Source organism: Paramormyrops kingsleyae, chromosome 24 (genome assembly GCF_048594095.1).
Source record: "Paramormyrops kingsleyae isolate MSU_618 chromosome 24, PKINGS_0.4, whole genome shotgun sequence".
In the NCBI taxonomy this organism is placed as follows: Eukaryota; Metazoa; Chordata; class Actinopteri; order Osteoglossiformes; family Mormyridae; genus Paramormyrops; species Paramormyrops kingsleyae.
This window is the reverse complement of record NC_132820.1, coordinates 7822960-7841806: the sequence shown is the minus strand read 5'-3', so window position 1 is coordinate 7841806 and position 18847 is coordinate 7822960. Positions and strand designations below refer to the sequence as shown.

The 18847-nt window shown below is 45.0% G+C and overlaps 1 protein-coding gene across 1 annotated transcript; it reads right to left on the bottom strand.

Moving 5' to 3' along the window:
- Nucleotides 1-1185: 1185 nt before the first annotated feature.
- On the bottom strand, nt 1186-8763 carry LOC111839567 (LRRN4 C-terminal-like protein). The gene is made up of 2 exons (XM_023803616.2): nt 8302-8763; nt 1186-5677 (listed from the first exon to the last, which is right to left on the bottom strand). Exon 2 carries the CDS (start codon nt 5670-5672, stop codon nt 4998-5000), a length of 675 nt encoding a protein of 224 aa, XP_023659384.1. The 5' UTR covers nt 5673-5677; nt 8302-8763; the 3' UTR covers nt 1186-4997.
- Between the last annotated feature and the right edge of the window lie 10084 nt (nt 8764-18847).

Below are 18847 nucleotides of genomic sequence, written 5' to 3'. Positions count from 1 at the left end.
ATGGAGTGTGGAACCAAACAGGAAACTGCTGATGTGACTCCCTTGGCGTGTGTGTTTGAAAACTTTGAATTGCTCAAGGTTAGCTGGGGTCTGCCCTGAGATCTGACGGATTCAAAGCGTGTTTCAGAACGATTACTACTTGTGGGCTATAATTCGAAAAATGCTTAAATCCGCTTTCTGACATGTTTGAACCGCAGCCTTCGGTTAAACACAAGGAAGGCGGTCCGGGTAGGCGTAACACCGATTACTTTGGAGCAATGGCACGTGTTTGAGCAGAGCGCGCGAAGATCACGCCATGCGCACCGGTTGTGGCGGAAATATCAGGCGCGCGTGACCATAGCGGATGCGCGTGTGGTGGAACGTTCCAATACTATTCGAAATGGCTTTTTTTTTTTTTTTTTTTTTTTTTTTACTTTTTAGTAAAAGCATATCTTGTAGTATGACTTAGTTTTTTCCTTGCTGTTCAACCATATTCGCATTAGTAGATACTGTCTATATAACGGACAAGCCAGAGTGAAGCGACAGCAAAGATGACGCTTTTCCGGAATAAACTCTTAAGCTAATGACGCGGTAGGTACGAAGTTTGTAATAGAAGTAATGTACAGTGTTGTCGCTATGAAGTGGATGTCTGATCCAATGTGGGAACATTTCATGCAATGGGTTTTGTATTTTTTATTGTATTTGCCTTTCATAACTAAGATCTGGTATTGTACTTATTTCATAGGTCATGTTTACGAACGTAGACATTTAGGTGACAGGTTCTTGTGGTGTACAAAAAAATTTATAGAAAACTGCGGGAGTACCCTTTCATACTCCCAAAAAGGGGGAATCCATCTATCCTCCATTCGCTTATGCGGGTCAGAGTCGCTGGAACCGACGCGAGGCGGCACGAGGCGTTGGGACAAACTGGACGGGATTGCAGTGCATCGTATGGAAGGCCACGCGCACGCACTATGGGATTCCAGTTAGTCCAGCAGCATGACTTTGCACTGCGAAAAGAAAAAAGCGGGACACTGGAGATGCCATGCAAACCACACACACACACACACACGGAGTACGCACTGAGTCACTGGGACTGCTCAAAAGGGGAATTGTTCTGTTTCAATGGCTGAAGTTTACAGGGTCACTGGACGGAATAGTTTTTTAGCGAATCTTTGTTTCTGAAACAAAACATGCGAAGTGATGTTTTGGTGAAAGGTAGCGCATTCATTTATTTATCCCTCACGTCAAAAGGAAAACCTTTTAGTGCGTGCGTCAAAATGTAAAGTCAACCAGAGTGCATTTCAAGCAAGTTAAATATAAATGGTTAGATAAACAAGGCATATTTCCGTTGCCTCACTCGAATAAAAAAAAAAAACTCAGTTATGTGTTAAACTATGTTCAAGTTGCACATTTTATATAATAGCCGTATTTGTACCTATTGAGCTTAATTTATGTATTTTCATTTATGGTTTGGTAGTTCTAGTGTCATAGCTGTCAAGTATCCCGTTTTGGCCGGGAAACTACCGTATTTTACCCCTCTTTCCCGCCGTCCTCCCGTATTAGTATTTTCCCGTAAATCTCCCGTATTATAATATTTTTTAAAAAATCCTCTGCCTCTTCAAACTGAACTGGCAGTAGCCTCACGAGAACTGCCACCTGCAGTAGTCTGCAGGTCATTTACAACATTAACCAGGTCATAAATGCGGAGGTTAAAATGGCAATGGTGTGTGGCAAAAACAACGTTACTTTCACCTTCTGTGACGTCTTCAACAAGGATACAAAGTCTGCAACAAATCTGTATAATAAGTCATTAGTGAATGCCAGAGAGCCACATGAGTGAACATGAGAATTTAAAAGAAAATGTGTAATGAAAATAACATGTAAATGACAAGTGGCTATTTTAGATTTCTTGTACACCTGTCTTAAGATGTAAGGGATACTGGAGGTTGGGGTGGTGGGATGGCTCGCGGTGGGTGCCGGAAAATTTCCCTTATTTTCAAATCCAAAACTTGATGGGTAGCCTATGTCGAGTGAGCGTTTTCAGGTCAAGTTATGAAATCAACTTCGTTTCTAACGCTTTAAAGCAATATAAACCGTAGTCTTGACGTTCGTTGTTTTGTTGGTTTTCTGTTGTAAAGTGACAATTTTGAAAGCTGGGCCGTTTACGGCCTTATTCATGGGCCATATGACACCTTTAACTGTGATGGTGAATTGTAAAATGTTGCACAGTATGGTGTAGCTGTGAAACGTTTTACCGGGTGGAGAGCATGCATAGAGAAGTGTGACTTCCCTGGTGTGTTTTAAAATAAATCAGAGGAGCCTCCTATTGTACCCACTTGGTTTTACTTCCAACAAACAATTTAGTACCCAATTTCACATCATAAACATTAATTTTGCTAGTTAATTAGAAGGCTTAACAGATGTCGATATATGTAAATATTTAATATCCTAAATATTTTTGCACATTGGACGTGTCATTTGCCGGGTGTCGTATAAACACACCTGCTGGCCAATGTGTTAAGCAGACGTAAGATTATCTCATAGTTTCCTTCTTTTTCCCGCTTTTTCCATCTGCTCTGTCAGCACTACAGTTTCCACGCCTCACCCAAATATTCATTCTTGTGCGGATCTTCGTGTCCAGAGTCACACAGAGCGTTTTATTAGCGAATAGTCGTAACTCGCTGTCACATCCCGAATAAAAATGTGTTTTAAAAAGAAAGGACCTTTACTGGGCTCCTTTGCATCTCCCACTTTAAAGAATTTGTTAATCTCCGAACGTTGCGTCTCCAATTGTTTAGGTAGACTCACCTGCATGACAATAAAAATTTCTGCCAGCCTGGGGCGCTATATGTGTTTACATGGGCGGAGGGAATGACTCGGTTCCCGGACGGACACAGCGGCTTTGGCCATGTCTGCAGGGCGTGTAGCGTCATGGCACCGCGCGTGCAGGTTGGGGAGGGAGAGGGGGCTTCATTCTTTCGATAAATGATGGGCGGGGCTTCATGGGACACCGAGGAGAGTAATGTGCATGATACAATGGTGCTAGGAGTTCCTCATTACATCCTTGGCCAAAGCAGGTCAGGCTAAATAAATTATAAACTTATATAGGTGGTAAAACATGAATGAGAGCATTGTCTAAGCCATGCCTTTATAGTCAATAGCTAATCGTGCTCTGAGACTTCTCACCCCCGATAAGGCTATGCAAAAAGGAGGAGACGTTTATAAATATGACCGTCCGTAATGCATGATTCAACAATAGTTGAGTAATATGCACTGAAGCGTCCTTTAGTAACCACTAGAGGGCGCTGGAGATGCTAACTTTCGCAGTAAGAGCGAATTATTAGAAATCCTTCGGTTACAGCCGCATCAGCCTTGACATAATGTTGACTCGGGTAACTGAATGCCTGCGATTTGCAACTACCAACGGCTCATCATTCATAGCAACAATCAGCAGCACATTCCATGCCAAAATGTTTGCACAGTTAAGTAACAATATCGATATACGGATAGAAAAGGCAGGGGCCTAGTTAGAAACTCTGCCCCCCCTCCCGGTCCATTGTACATTTTCACATATAATTTTACGAATTTAAGAGCCCCTGTCTAGTGCTGGACACCCAAAATCTGACAGGGTATTCCTGCCCCTCCGACCCGCCCTGAGTAAAGGCCGTATTTCCTACAAGCCGTGTAAACAACATGAAAGTATCAAAAGAGTCCACAAGGTGGCAGTATCGGTCCGCATTTTTAAGATAAGGTTTTTGGACGTTGCCTGTATTGTCGTTCACGCGCGGTGACCCTAAACACGCCATTCCATCGGTCCATTACCGTTTATAACTGAGTTAAGATGATTTCCACGTGCCATTTAATGACGATGTTACGCCAGAGCTATCACACAGATAAACTCGCTCAAGTTCGTGACAGGTTTTCACCTTTTACACCCATTTTTGATGAGCTTTTTTTTTTGAAGTCCAGAATGACTCACAGGAGTTCAGACCATCTGCAGGGTGACCTTGTCTGTGTCACCGTGTGTTTGTCAGTACTGGGTGAATAAGGCGTTGGCACCAGCCCAGTTCCGTCTGTCTAACACACTGAGAGATCAACCTCAAAACATAAACTCTGCTGCCACTCCTGCGCCACTCTACCAGATCCATAAAGTCGGACCACTGTGACTTCAGAAAGCAGAAGGGCGGGCTAATCACAGCAGCAAAGCGCATAATGGATCAGAACCGAAGCATCACGAAAATAAACATGGAATAACAAACAATCTTGTTTTCAGTTCCAGTCGTCGTTGAGGGCAAACCGATTATATGTAGAAATAATAGAGTATGGTGAATTACCATCAGCTTATTGCTATTGCTCAGTTAATTTTATCCAAAGTCTGTCTGTCTGTCTCTCTCTCTCTCTCTCTCTCTCTCTCTCATTTGATCATTTTCTTGGGAGACAATTCACCTGGATCTCGCTAAGTATTGCTGTACATGAGATGCTAAGCCATTGTGCAAGTTTGCTTTGCATTCAGAGAGTCATTTTTGCTCTCTTTAGTGTACGTTTACAAAAATCAGGACACCACGGTAATTCTGCGTACCAATAATACAATATCGCGATGAACCGATTCGCAAAGTTGTATCCTGTCCTTTGTCCAGTTTCGTTCGGTCGCACATATTATGCATATAATGTCATATGCGTCCAGTATCACTGGCTGTTACATGTGCTTGAGGTGTCGTCCTGTTCTTCCATTTCATGTTCGGTAAATCATATCCCCCTCCCCCACAAATTTAAGATATTAGTGTCCCCAGCAAAATCAGACATCTGTTTCCCAAAACTGACAGTTTTGACCCTGTAGCACCTCTTGGGAAGGACAGGATGTGGGTGGTACCCTGACTGGGATGCTCAACCAAGTCATTCTGTTTTCACTGCCATTTTCAGACAGTAAGTCTGATAGATGTTTTCGCCTCTCAGTGAAAGGCTGTTGTATCACCCGTCAGCTTGGTTCATTCCCCTGAAGGGGGCGCTGTTTCCTCTCAGAACACCACCTCGCCTCTGTCGGAAGGGTTGCCGGCTCTAGACCTGCTGCCGGCCTTGTTCCTTCTGAGCAGGAACACCACCAGGGCCAGCAGGAGAAGCAGCACAAAGGCCAGCACCCCCCCGATGACCCAGGCGGCCATGCTGGGGCTATTTGCCAGCTCGTACCGCCTGCATGACGTCTTGGTGGGACGGCTGGAGCCTGCACGATTCACAGCCTCCACGCACACCGTGGTTCCAGGATCCAGCTCCGGCAGCAACACCCTCCTGGTTAGCTGGGACGCTGTTAGCAGGTGGTGCCGTCCCACCAGGATCTGATAGTGAGTGACAGCAGATGGGGGTGAGCACCAGTGCACCACCACCTGCGAGCCCTCCTTGGTAACATCCAACAGGACGGGGGCATCTGGGGTCTCGTTTGGTCCACTCACTCCTGGGCAGAGGCAGCCAGTAGAGACTGAGAGGTTCACGCAAGGGATCTTCTGGTTCTCGCAGAGGTCATAGTTACAAGGGAGCACCCGGCTGGATGAATTCTTGGGCTCATCTGGCGAGTCGGTGTACGGATAGTAGTCATAGTCGTCCACACTGTTCAGCACCGCTGGGTCGTTCTCCCCGGCTGAATGGCATGTGAACAGGGCCAGTGAGACGAGCAAAAGTAAGCCAGATGAAGGTGTCATGGTGCCTGTGAACAGCAGTGATCATGTGAGGATGTGGGCGATCAAAATCAAACCACAGTGATCATGTGAGGGCATGGGCAATCAAAATCAAACAGCAATGATCATGTGTGGGCATGGGCAATCAAAATCAAACAGCAGTGATCATGTGAGGGCGTGGGCAATCAAAATCAAACGGCAGTATGTGTGTGGGATGCTGGCATAATGGTTCTGTTTGTGTGCGCAGCTTGTGTGTCCTTGCCTTGCTCCTGCAGGTTTCCTAAAGGCACCCTGGTTTCCTTCTACAGTCCAACAATGTGGTTTAGCATCTCTAGATTGAGTGTGATTGTGTGTGATTGCATGTTACTCTGTGTGAGTGTGTGATAATGTGTGAATCTGTGTGATTGTGTATGATCTTGTGATTGTGTGATTCTGATTGTGTGTGATTTTGTGTGATTATGCATGCCAAGCATGTGATTATGTCAGTTTGCATGTGATTAGGTTTGATTAAATGATTGTGTGTGACCCTGTGATTATATGCAATCATTTGTGATTACATCTGACTGTGTGATTGGATGTGATTATGCATGTGATTGCATATGATTGCGTGCAATTGTGTATGATTGCGTGCGATTGTGTATGATTGTCTGATTATGTGTGATACTGTGATTGCTTATGATTATGTTTGTTTTAGGGTGACCACCTAAATCATGCCAGCAGGGAGACTATGAACTACAACAGGGTTTGTAAACAACCCTTTCATCCATTTCAATTAAAGGGACCCGGATTTCACTTTAGCACTGAGTTCATGCTGCCTGCTGATTGGTCAGTCTCTTATAATCATGCATGAGTCACTAATGGTCATGTGAAACAGCTGGATGAGTCTCTTAATCAAGGAAACAAACCAGTAAAAGTACAAGATGAACCCAACTATTTAGCCAAGCATGGGAGGATTTCAGTTTTAAAGTAGTTTGCACAACCTGAAGTAGGCCATAGTGTCCGTCCTGAAATGGATTAGGTGGTCACCCGAATCTGTTTGAATGTGATTGTGTGCGATTGTCTGATTACGTCTGACTATATGTGACTACATGACTATATGATATGTGATTGTGAGTGATTATGTGTGACTATGTGCACCTTTTTTTTTTTTTGTTGACACAAACCCCTTTTCAGCGCATTGCTGAGTCACAAAGCACTGACTTCACAGGATGTTAACTTGCCCTGTCATTTTCAAAGCCTCAAAATGCAAACAAAAAATATATATATATATGAAAAGCCCAGAAGATGGAGCATTTTGCATTATTTCTTGGTAGCATGTGGAAAACTGACAGGCATCCAGAATGAAAGACTCAGAATCCCACGTGGGCCAATAGCGTCGCACAGCCCTGTGATGTGAATGACAGCAATACAATACTATTGTCTGTCATTTTAAAGTGCAGTGCAGAATATTTACCCAGAATTCATCAGCCTGTGGCTGTGGCTCTCCACCCTCCTCGGTAATCGTTGTTACTGGAAACACTTAAACCACAAACCCTGCTTATGCAACAGAACTATTTAATTAAATAGCCTAATGTCATGAAAAACTTTTTCCAGCACCTCAAAGCAGCCCTTGAGTTTTAAATCATAGTTTATATAACACAAATCATCCAAATCGTTTTTTTTTTTTAAATTATTGTTATTTTTTCGGGACTTGAAATCTTTTAATTTAAATCCTGCTGCACTGTGTCTTAAAACACATTTTATATAACAATATATCTCTTCCATAAAAAACTAGGATTAACACAGGATTGTAAGAGCATGGCTCCTAGTTTTAAGCAAGGTGGATGTACTTATCAGTTATCTGACACGGGTATTTAAAACATCCCAGTGCGCTGAGATCGTGCTGGTACGCGCTCTCTCTTTCACCACGAGTTACGCCCTTTGATTTCCATTGAGGAGTGTTTATATCATAAATGAGAGCTGAGCTGTCACATGCTTTCCTAAAGAGCCGGATTCTCCAGGTGTTTTTTCTTTATTGAATACTTTCAGATGAGAGATGTGATATCAAGTAAACAATCATACTGGGATCATGCAGTGGAAACCTGATACCTGCATACCTTCTTACACAAACTCCTTATACAAACAGTTCTACCCAAATGGGATGCAAAATGTCAAGATTATTTGATAGTTTACATATTTTCTTGACACATAATACTGGAAAAAGTTGCTTAAAGATGTTATGCGTGCTAGAGGGGAATCTGAGGACTAAAGTAACATCTTTAAAAAAAATCATCACAGCAACATCTTTCGAAAATTTCTCAAAAACTGAAGTTAAGGTTTGAAAGAATCTAAAAATCTTTTGGCAGCAAGTCAAAAGTTTAAGAATATGTTCTAAAAACAAACTACCGTTTAAAAGTTTTAAAGTATTGAGTAACTTTGAGGGTACAATTAATGTAGTAGTACACTCTTACTTAATGTATTAATGAATTAGTAACTAAGTGTTAGTTACGTACTGATCCCATGTTCATTCATCATTAATCGATCATAACGGTTCATGTATTTCATGCAGAAAGTAAATTAGGTCATGATTTGTTCTTGAGTAGTAACTGAGTAAGTTATTTGTGTTCGCTCAAGTAAAGTATTAAGAAGAATTTTTTTAGAACGCTATACTTACACCAGAGAGTGACTTTATGAAGACACGCAGCTGTTGTCCTGTACGGGAGCTCACAGTAAGGACCCTCTCACACTTTGTGTTGTGTCCTGTTTTGATCGTGGTAAATATCAGGCTCTCGTGGCGGGGCAGACCTCGGCGAGGTCCTCGTGCGTCTCCGTGCAAAGCGGCTGCAGCAGCAGCGTGCTGAGAGTCAGAGCAGCGTGGAGGGAGGACCCCAGTGATGCGGCGTGACTGTGCCTCCTGACGGTGTCACCCCCACGCCAGCAGAATCGTGTACAAGGGGACTGAGTAAGTCACAGTTTCGGGGACCCCCTTCGCCTGAATGGTTGATTGTTCCAGAAAATTCTCTGTGCCTTTTCTCTTCCTCTCTGTTCTTGCTCTTCCCCTTTCTCTCTGCAGTTCTCTTTTCTTTTCACCCCTTTTCCCCCGGGCCCTTGTTCTTTTATAAACTCCCCGCAAGAACGGCCCCCTCCTTCCAGTGATCTACCAAACCCCCGCCCAGTGCAGTGCACCCCCCTCCCATTCCAGTTTCAGCAAAAAGCACTTCTGAGTTTGAGTGAGTGTGTTTGTGTCGGTTTTGTGTATTTGTAAGTAAAAGGCTCGCACACTCTGCCGGAAAACCACAACAACCTCACATTCCTGTCTAGGAGTCAGATTGCCAACGTCGTCTTCATTTTTCTTTAAGGGTGAGCAGTGACGTATCTGCTTTCTGAACATACACCCCAGGGGTGCGGGGGGCGTGGGGGCACTCTGCCCACGCTGTTCAACACTCACTTATTCCAAGAATTCCCTCCCTCCCTGCGGAAGGTCAGCGTGTTGTGGGGACCCACCTGCTGGGAAAAGAAGTTAAAGAAAGGACCAATAATGAGGTTAGGGCCTGTTGATGGCAGGAGAGAGAGCGGGAGAGATTACACCATACGCCTTCCGAGAACTGGAAAAGAGAGCCTAGATCTGCATGAGTGAGAAAGATGAATGAATAAAAATAGGAATAAACAATGAAGGTAAAGTCATACAATAAGTAAGAAAATTACAACATAGAAGCAGGACATATGTGGAGAATGCTCTGCAGGTCAAAGGTCAGCTGCCTGTACACAAATGGTTTCCCCTTTACCGTTTCTGTCACGGTGCCTCCATGTTTCACCCATCTCCGGCCTCTTAAATACCTCCTTTCCTTCTCCACCTCCTTGCCCCCCTCCTTGCCCGGTTTCGGCAGCACTGGGGGAGCTCCGTGACACATCTGTTACCAGTTAATCTGCCGAATAAGGGAACAGGAGCTCATCTGTGGAAACTGGACTTCCTGTGAATCTTTACCCGATAGGGCTGAGGATGACACCTGGAATGTGACCTTGTGTTGCATGTGCGTTTCCCATCATGATTGGTCACCAACATGCCTGTTTCCACCTGCCCCGTGTGTGTGTGTGTGTGTGTGTGGGGGGGGGGGGGGGGGGGCGTCAGCAGCATCTGGGAATCCTCAGTCCATTAGCCAGAAGCTAATCGGAGTGGAATGATGTTGATCAGCTACGGTAGGCGGGGTCAGTCACAGCCATGGGCCGGTACCACCAGGGCACGGCAAAAACGAGCACCTCAGAGGCACAGAACTCTCCGGGTCATCTCAGCGCATGCTTCACGGCAAGCTGACTCACTGGAGCGCTGAAAACTCAACACTGAGTAAATGTTTACTTTCTAACGCAAATACGCTCGACTTGATAGGAATCCGCTCCCCTAGAGAGCTCGGTGACAGGCTCTGTGCTCTGTCTTGTAAAAAGCACCGGAATGGCCCGAGATATACAGCCAGGGAGCAGCTGTATCCCGCCACCCTGTGGCTGAGAAAGTAGGCAGCGTTCAAGGTGCGGGAAATTGCTTTGTTGCTTGAGCGTCGGCCATCTTTACCGCCTGCCACTGCAAATAGGAAGTGATGCAGCCATGGCAGGAAATTGGACTGGTGAGCGACCTCAATTTCACACCGTAGCTAGTCTTCTGTGTGTTCCTTTTTAAATCTCCAGGTGGTGAAAGAAATAGACCTTAAAATGACGTTTCTGAACCCAGTCCTCGTGGAACCCCAGGACATGTTTTTGTACCCTTTCAGCTCCCAGCACAGATATTCGGTGTTCTTGATTGTTTGGTTCGTTCATAATTGTTTGTTTTTTTTCTTGATTGTTTGGTTCGTTCATAATTGTTTGTTTTTTTCTTGATTGTTTGCTTTTTTTTTTTTATAATTGTTTGGTCTGTTCTTGATTGTTTGGTTCAGCTTTGCTGGGAGCTGGGCGGGAGAACAAGTGTAGACTTGAATCTCCTCACAGTTCTAGACATAACATGACGTTCTGATGATGCTTCAGGTCATCGTTTGACGACACTCTGCCCCACAAATTTTCTCTCTGATTACAGTAAATGAGCTGGTTGTTGTAACTAACCTGGGACACTCATGCTGATTCACCCCAGAGCATCATTAGTTAATCATAGCTATTAACTAACAACTGACTCGTGGTTCTTAATCAGGTGGGGCGGACCCCACGTCACACTGACAGATCATGAGACTGGTGCCCGGTGGTGAACCAGAAGGAGGTCAGGTCCGGGCCCCTTCTAGGTGGGTTGGCCCCCCTGACCTGTAATAGGGCTGCCGTCATTGGCATCACACTCACTGATTACGCCTGTGTCTTAGTGTGGTAAAAAAAAGGAATAACTTTGCAACATTTCATTCATTTAGTAGACACTTATCAAAAGTGTTGTACATTTTTGAGAAAGTAGGTTCAGTGAGCAAGGGGGAGTTAAGGGTTCTGTTTAAGTGCCCAGTGGTGAAATCACTCTACCTACTGGGATTTGAACCTATGACTTTATGACCACAGGCACAGTATCCTAACTCACTGAGTGGCAGCGGTAGTGTGATATTTGTACCTGTATAAAGCTCATTTACTCCCTGCCCAACTTACCGGCACAGGTGGTCTCATTCCGGGGTGGTTTTTCCCATCCGGATGAAAAACTTGGGCTTGTCTGGTTGCCACGGCAACTCCATAGGAGTTAAGAGGGACCCCGTGCACCCGCTCCTGGCCACCGGCTCCTGACCCACGCCAGCGACCCAGAACCAGAGCTGCCGCAGAGTCAACAGCTGCCGTCTGGCCAATGAGATAATCACGAGGTAAGTTGTTCTCGCACCGACAGCACTTAGTCAAGGCATTTAATTTTACTCTGCGGGGGAACCGTCATCATCGAGTCAGTGTGACGTCGACCCGTGTCAGGGTGGGAGGTGATCGTCATGGAAACTGCAAAGGAGTCAGAGTGGTCTGAATTGGCCCCGCCTCCCCGTGGAATCTGCTCACCAGAAATGGCGTATTTGTTTACCCAGCCTGCCGGGATCTACGCTCGCTGTCTCACGGCCTTCCTTCTTCACTTCTTTATTCACAGTTAATTGCGTTAGGCCGAAATGCCGGGAGCCGTCGAAGGAGCGAACAGACATTCCATCCAAATTGCTAATTTGGCCCAACGATGGCAGGCAGGAGCGGGAAATGATGGGATTGGCCTCTACCAATTGCTACCTCTGTCACTTTAACAGTGACAATGACTAAGTGTAGATACCCTTGATAAAAAAAACCAAAATGTTGGGTTCAGAGCAGGGGGGAACGTCTGTTATGCAAGTGCAGCTTGGGCATTAAGGGGGGAGTTTAGTTCAGAGCCCATGTGACCACAGGGTACCCAGTATGTTGGGGTGCGGCCCACGTTAGTGTTAATCTGAATCTGTTGTAGGGCAAAGGTCACAGTTACCCAGAAAGCATTGCCCCACCAGAACCGCTACATGCCTGAAGTCTGCGGATCGTTGTTGCTGCAATAAGAGCCTCTCAGTCTGGGCTGATTTCTGGCTCCTAACAGTCTTGCATTCCTCTATTTCGCAAGTCTTAATTAAAAATTTCTGCGGCCTAATTGCTTAGTCCGTGGGAACTGTGGTCTCTCTATGCTTATTTTTATCAGTGGCTGGGGAGGGTGAACGTGGCGAGACAAGGTACAGCACTACCGGGGGGGGGGGGGTGGGATCCAGCCAGACGACATAACCTGGGGGGGAGGACAGGAGGCTGGCTGTGTAATGTGGAGCAAGACATCTGCAGCATGTGACCCATTGTGAGCTATGCGTCCATAGCAGGGTTTAGTGACCTGTGAGTCTTTGACTGCCCCCTTGTGGCTCTGAGACAAAACAGACACTATACAGCCAATCATAAATAGCGAAGACAACAAGATGGAGCTGCTTAAATAAGCCATATGTCAAGTGACATTGATAAGTAATAAATCATGAAGTAGAAAACCACAGAACATTTCAACATCGATACATCCATCTTCTAGCTGTTCACCCAATATAGGGTTGGGGGGGGGGGGCAGCCTATTCCTGGCACCATGGGGTGCAAGACTGCGGTTGGCACTGGGCAGGATGCCAGTCAATCTCAGGGCATCATTAGACACACACACAGGGGTCTTGTTTTCAATGTTGTGTCCTATTTTCTGCCTGGCTAACAGCTAAAGCAAGTCCCTGATTGGTTAACTGGAAGTTGTGTTTTACAACGTGACTTCTAAAATAGATTAAAAAAAAGTAGGTGAATCCTGGCCAAAGGAGAATAGGCTGAATCTCTGGCGTCCATAGTCAAAGCCGGCCGCAGCAAGATTACGGTCAAATTGTAAGAAATCGAGTTAAAAAACCACAACCGCCACCATTCACTGAAAAATGCACAGGCCTGAATTAAAGTATGAAGAAAGGTGTTCTAAATGTTCCATATACAGGGATGTAAATGCTTTAAAAAAGCAGCTTTGGTTGAATGAAAGTCTGTTTGTGGTCTCTGATCACTGACCATATCCTTTGGGGGCGGGGGGTGACAGGAAACTTCTATTACAGCCACAAAGGGCCTGATGATTTTCCGCGTTACCGCTGCATGATCGAGATTTAATTATTTTGTCCTTCACAGCACTGCATCGCAAAAATTGGCACTCGTGCACATTCTTTGATTCTTTGGGGGGGGCCCCCCCCCCCCCCCAAAGAATCAAAGAATGTGCACGAGTGCCAATTTATAGTTTTTCTGGTATCGCAACCCCCTCCTTTAGGGTCGCCGAGCCCCAGATTAAAGCAAACCACACGTTCAAAGATGATTCGTAGCTGGAGGAACATGCGTCGAATCACGACCGCTGCTTCAGCTGCCAGAAGAACAGTTGCTTGTAGGACAAATTCCAGAAGCTGGAGCAGATTGTGGCCAAATTCATTTCTGGAAGCAATTACATAACATAATTACTGATATGACCTCATTCACCTCACTAACGGAGTGAAGGATGGCACATTATGACAATGCATTTTAACTGTAAACGTGATATTTTTAACACAATTGCAAAAATTTGCTTGTTTTGCGAGCCTTGGAGTGACTGTGCTGTTTCTACATGACTGTCCCAGCACCTATGAACGGATAAATTTCATATGAATTACATAGAGCTGTAAGATATGGATGGGGGGGGGGGGGGCAGTGGATGTGGGGCCGTGAGTCTCGGTGGGTCGTTGCCGCATTACGAATCCAACACACATAGAGCATTCCGGAAGCTTCCCTGCCAGATTTTCAGCAGTGACTTATAAAACAACTCAGTGATGTTTGTCTTCATCCCGTAGGTACACACTGCAATATTAGTTAGGGCGAAAATCGGCAGTGAACTATGGGCAACCCAGCTCTAGAAATCAGTGGAAAGATCTCACTAAAAGCGCATCGATCATCCACAAGGGCCATGATGGTGCACGGGTTAACTTGATACACCATAGATACGTTTTGTTGTCTGAGATACTTAAGCGATTTTTAAGATGACCTGCGTTTCTTTTCGGCCGAGCTGATGACAAAAGCAGCCTTACACAAAAACGTACCGTAAAGATCCTTCACAGGTTCGTCTTAATCTCCACCGGTTATGTTGTGAAATAAGATTATGAAATTTTACAAGCCCTGGAAGTCCCCCTTCCCCACCTCCCAACACAAATGGCCTCGTTACATTGCCAAAAAATGTTTTAGGAGTAATAAAAGAAGAACAACTGCAAGTTTGTGCTGGTTCCAGTGGGAGGGTGTTTGGCCCACAGATCTCCACATCTGGTCGGGTGGGTGTCGCCATGGCAACGTGGCCAGGGGGGGCAGGGAAGGCTGTGGGTCCAGAACGGCGTGTGCAAACCGGCTCATCACAAACGTCACCGTGGCAACCATCCGATTCTGTATTTTTTTCAAATATACTTTGTTTTACATGAGTCAACACACCTCAGATTAGCTGGCTTTAATCTCATCAGTGAATTACAGAAATATAATTAGATTTTGCACCTTTTGTGCATGAATTTTCCTCCTTTCCTCTGGAAATCTGTGATCCTATAATTCATTAGCATAAATAAATGTACAATTCTTGGCTACATAATGTCTCCAGCAATGGTCAAATAAAGTTTTTTGAATAATTTTCTACAAATGCATTATGATGGTGCAGTGAACGGTCTATGAATGCATTATGAAGGTATGCTGAATGTTCTATGAATGCATTATGAAGGTATGCTGAATGTTCTATGAATGCATTATGAAGGTACACTGAATGTTCTATGAATTCATTATGAAGTTGCACTGAATGTTCTATGAATTCATTATGAAGGTGCACTCAGTGTTCTATGAATGCATTATGAAGGGGCACTGAATATTCTATGACTGCATTATGACGGTGCACTGAGTGTTTTATGAATGCATTGTGAAGGTACAGTTAAAATAAAGCATTACTGGGTAATATTATAAATGAACAGCTACGAGGGTGACCTGTGAGGACTCATGAATTAGCCATGGGCTGCTGTTCATCTTTTGGCCAAAGCAGAGCTTAAACAAATCGCAAAACTAATTGATTAACTAATGAACAATTGAATGAAACGATATGGCACCGTGGAAAGTAATTAGTTAAGCTGTGCTCCTGAAACAAAATGTTTCCTGTGGCCAGTGAGAGTTGAGGTGTGTTTCTGTGGTGCGAACATGCACTGCAGTCTGCATGCAGGACCTCTGTTCCGTTTCCACTCCTTCTGTTATTCTTTTATGGTGATTTTTTAGGCATGGATGTGGCCATGGCTGCTGAGCTTAACCCCAAACACAAACGAAAGCAGTTAATCAAGCCTTGGTTGGCGAATGCATAAAATTAGAACATGGAAATGAGATATAAAACAGGCCGATATTGCGAATGCGAGCTGGGCTCCCAGATCGCGACCTTCCCCGAGATGGAGGACTGCCAGTCCTATACCCGAGGCACGGGGTCCGCCATCTGGCTCACAGGAGAGACGAGGCAGCTGGGAAACACTGGTCCAGGGTATCTGGACTTTTTCTTCACCCGCAAACAGTATCAGCAAGCTCCAATTACTGCATAACAGAGGGCCGGACACACGAGCCTCTGTTTTCGTCTGTTCTCCAGATAACCAGGCTAGCGAGTAGGAAAGCAGATGTGCAGCGCAGCAGGTGGATAACTGGGTTTTACTAACAGAAGGTGACCCCGACTGGAGACGCCTTCGCATGCTTCCATCTGCCTGATGTCGTGTCTGCCGATAAGATCGAAGTCCCTCCTCGGTGCTCAAGTTTGTGGGATAAAATCCATCCATTTACACAGCATTGAACATTCTGAAGCATCATCACGCTTTCGCTCAGGGACAAACCTCAGTACTATTGTCTGTATTTCTATACACAAGCCTCTGGCCGGCACCCTGCACCAGGGTGCTACGTTCCACCAAACCTTAATGCTCAGGCTTCATTTAAGCCAAGTGTTGGTTGTTTCCTTTCCTCTACACTAGGGGTCACTATAAAGACCAAGTATAATAATAATTTAGCCAAGAATAATTTTCTCAGAACTTACTTTAAACGTCCTTTCCTTTTCTTTCCTTTGATTCCTTCCATTTTTCTTGCTTTCTCTTTCCTTCTATTTCTTTCTTTCAATCCTTCCTCTTCTGTCATCCTTTTCTTCTTTCCTTCCTACCTCCCTTCCTTCTATCCGTATTTCTTTCTTTTCCCTCACTTTTTTCTTTCTTCTTCATTCCTTTATTTCTCTTCCTGTTTCCTTCCTTCCCCCTTTCTTTCTTTCACTGATAGCGTTTGGACTCACCTCAGCGCAGCGTCAGAACAGGAGACATTCGCAGCACGACAGAAGAGCACCTTCACATCTGGCACCTGAAGCCAGGGCTCCCCGTGCAGTGAGCAGACAGTGAGCATTCTTCTGCAGGAGTGGGTCTTAGGAGCTCCATAGCATCTGTCAGAGGGACGGACCTGGAGAAGGTGGTGATCAGGATGAGAGACAGCAGGGCTCATTCTGGCCGCCCTTAGTGAAACAGTTCATTCTAATTATTACTATTAAGGGTAATGCAGTGTGCTTGGTAGCCATGGTGACCAGCAACCAGGCATTCTTTGAAGAACCAAAGTGGGGAAAAGAATCTACACAGTGGTTTCTGCTCCCCTGGTGATGCTACGGAGACATCGGCACAAAGGAAGCATCCATGTCTTCAGCGCCAGGTGAGAACCCTGTACCTTAAACAACCTCACACTGAAATGGTTATAGGCGTGTTCTGTCATGTTCTAGAGCTGTGGTTCTTGAACTCTTTGGACCAAGTAAGTACCACACAGGTCAGAAAAAAATCAACCTGAATCACAGTAACAAATTATTCTTGCCTTCTCACCTACCACTGGAGGGCGCTCCAAATACCACTGGGGATACATGTACCACAGTTTAAGAACCATCGTTCACCCTGCCATCCAAAATGTACTGTGAGATTGAGACTTACACTGTGAACAGCATCAATCACTTCTGAAACTTATGGTAAGGGTCAAGTGTTCGAGCCTGAAAGGGGACACAACGTTCACCATAAAAAAATAAACGAGGAAGCTCAGCGTCACCCACGACCAAGAATATCAGCGCTGTCTGCAGAGTCCCACAGAAGCCCAAAAATCTACTACGAAAAACCCTACGACCGAAAAGAATTTGCAAAGTCCACTCAGCCCCGACCGAAAGAAGTTTTCCGTTTCCTTCAGGGAGGGGTTTGTTATGACAACAATTCCCCCGACGGGCGTAAGCGGTGGTGGCCAGCTGCTCCGAGAGAGACGTGGCTGAGCCCCTCGTCGTGGCCCTCTCCGGAAATCTCCGTGGCCGGCATGAATAATTCACCACTGCTTTGTCAGGAGGCGCGAGCGCGGCCAAGACATCGCTGGCCCGCTGGAGCGCGGCTTAGTGAGAACAAGGCCCGTCAAAAGCTAAACAAACAAGGGCTGCCCCCAGTCCTCCATTGAGAGAATAAGCCCCCCCCCCCACCTCAAGTAGTTGGATTCTGGGGGGGATTACTTAGAGATACAAACCAATCAAAACATGACTCTGCTTTGAGTGGCACTCCACACTCTGTGACGCCAGCCCTTGAAACCACTGGAGATGAGCACTAAGAGCCACGACGGAACCTCGAGTTCCTATAATGAATTATTTCCTGCAACAAAACGCAAATATTACACATTGGCTGCTTATAAAACATTGAGATTAAACGCAGACTGATCACCATTGGTCAATACTACCCCTCCCCATGCTGCAATAAGAGAACCGATCATTAAATAATTTGCATACATTAAATGATTGAACAGCTACTGTAAGTTTCTGTAATTAGATGATTTATTTCCTGTGTAAGGAAAAAGACAGCGCAAAAATAGCGCCGTATCTGTGGAGTCACGTCACTTTCAGGGATAGACCTCGTGGAAGTCACAGTGATAGTCATAACAGCAATTAATAATTCATCGGTATGATGTCATAAATCTGCAAAACTGAAATATCGGATCGCAAAATAAATCGTGTCAATCATCATCCAGCTGGGGTGGCAAGCTCGCCTTCGGAGAGGGAGACAGCATCCTGTTCTGCGTGACGCCATTTCATCGCTCCTTTCTGTGATCATGCGATCATTAATTACTGCACCACCATACTGCTGTGTGTTCTGTAGCGCTGCTAACTTACCCAGCTGTCAAACGAGTCTCTCGCTAAAGAGATCGCCAGAGGTACTGGAATTAACACATATAAACTAAAAATCCCCGCTAAAAATTTCTGGAAACTGCTTGATATGTTCAATGCTATTTAATGTACTATAATATACGGATAACAGAAATGTTTGTGCTGTCTATCGCGTAACAAAAGAATCCCACGGAGATGCCATTACAAGAGGCATGAAGCTGTAATGCTGCCATTCATATTGGCTTTTCTGCTGTTAATATAAACACATGGGAGAAACAATGCTGTATAAATATACCGATATTATCCATTTCATCGGTAATCGTCAACAATAAAAGCCAGAGGTGTAAAGTCCAGGTCCAGAAAATTAAAATCCGGACCAAGATTTTGTTTCAACCAACCAGCTGAGTTCTCTGCGACTGTAACTTTTTATACTCAACTGGTTGGTTGAAACAAAACCTTGGTCTGGATTTGAACTTTCTGGACCTGAACTTTCCACTACTGATAAAAGCAAGTAGAACTTTTTTTTTATAGTGATTTAGGCCATTTTCATACCATCAACACACAAAGCAGA

Excerpts from the sequence above, each read along its gene's own strand:
- LOC111839567 (XM_023803616.2), bottom strand. The coding sequence starts at position 5,672 with ATGACACCTTCATCTGGCTTACTTTTGCTCGTCTCACTGGCCCTGTTC.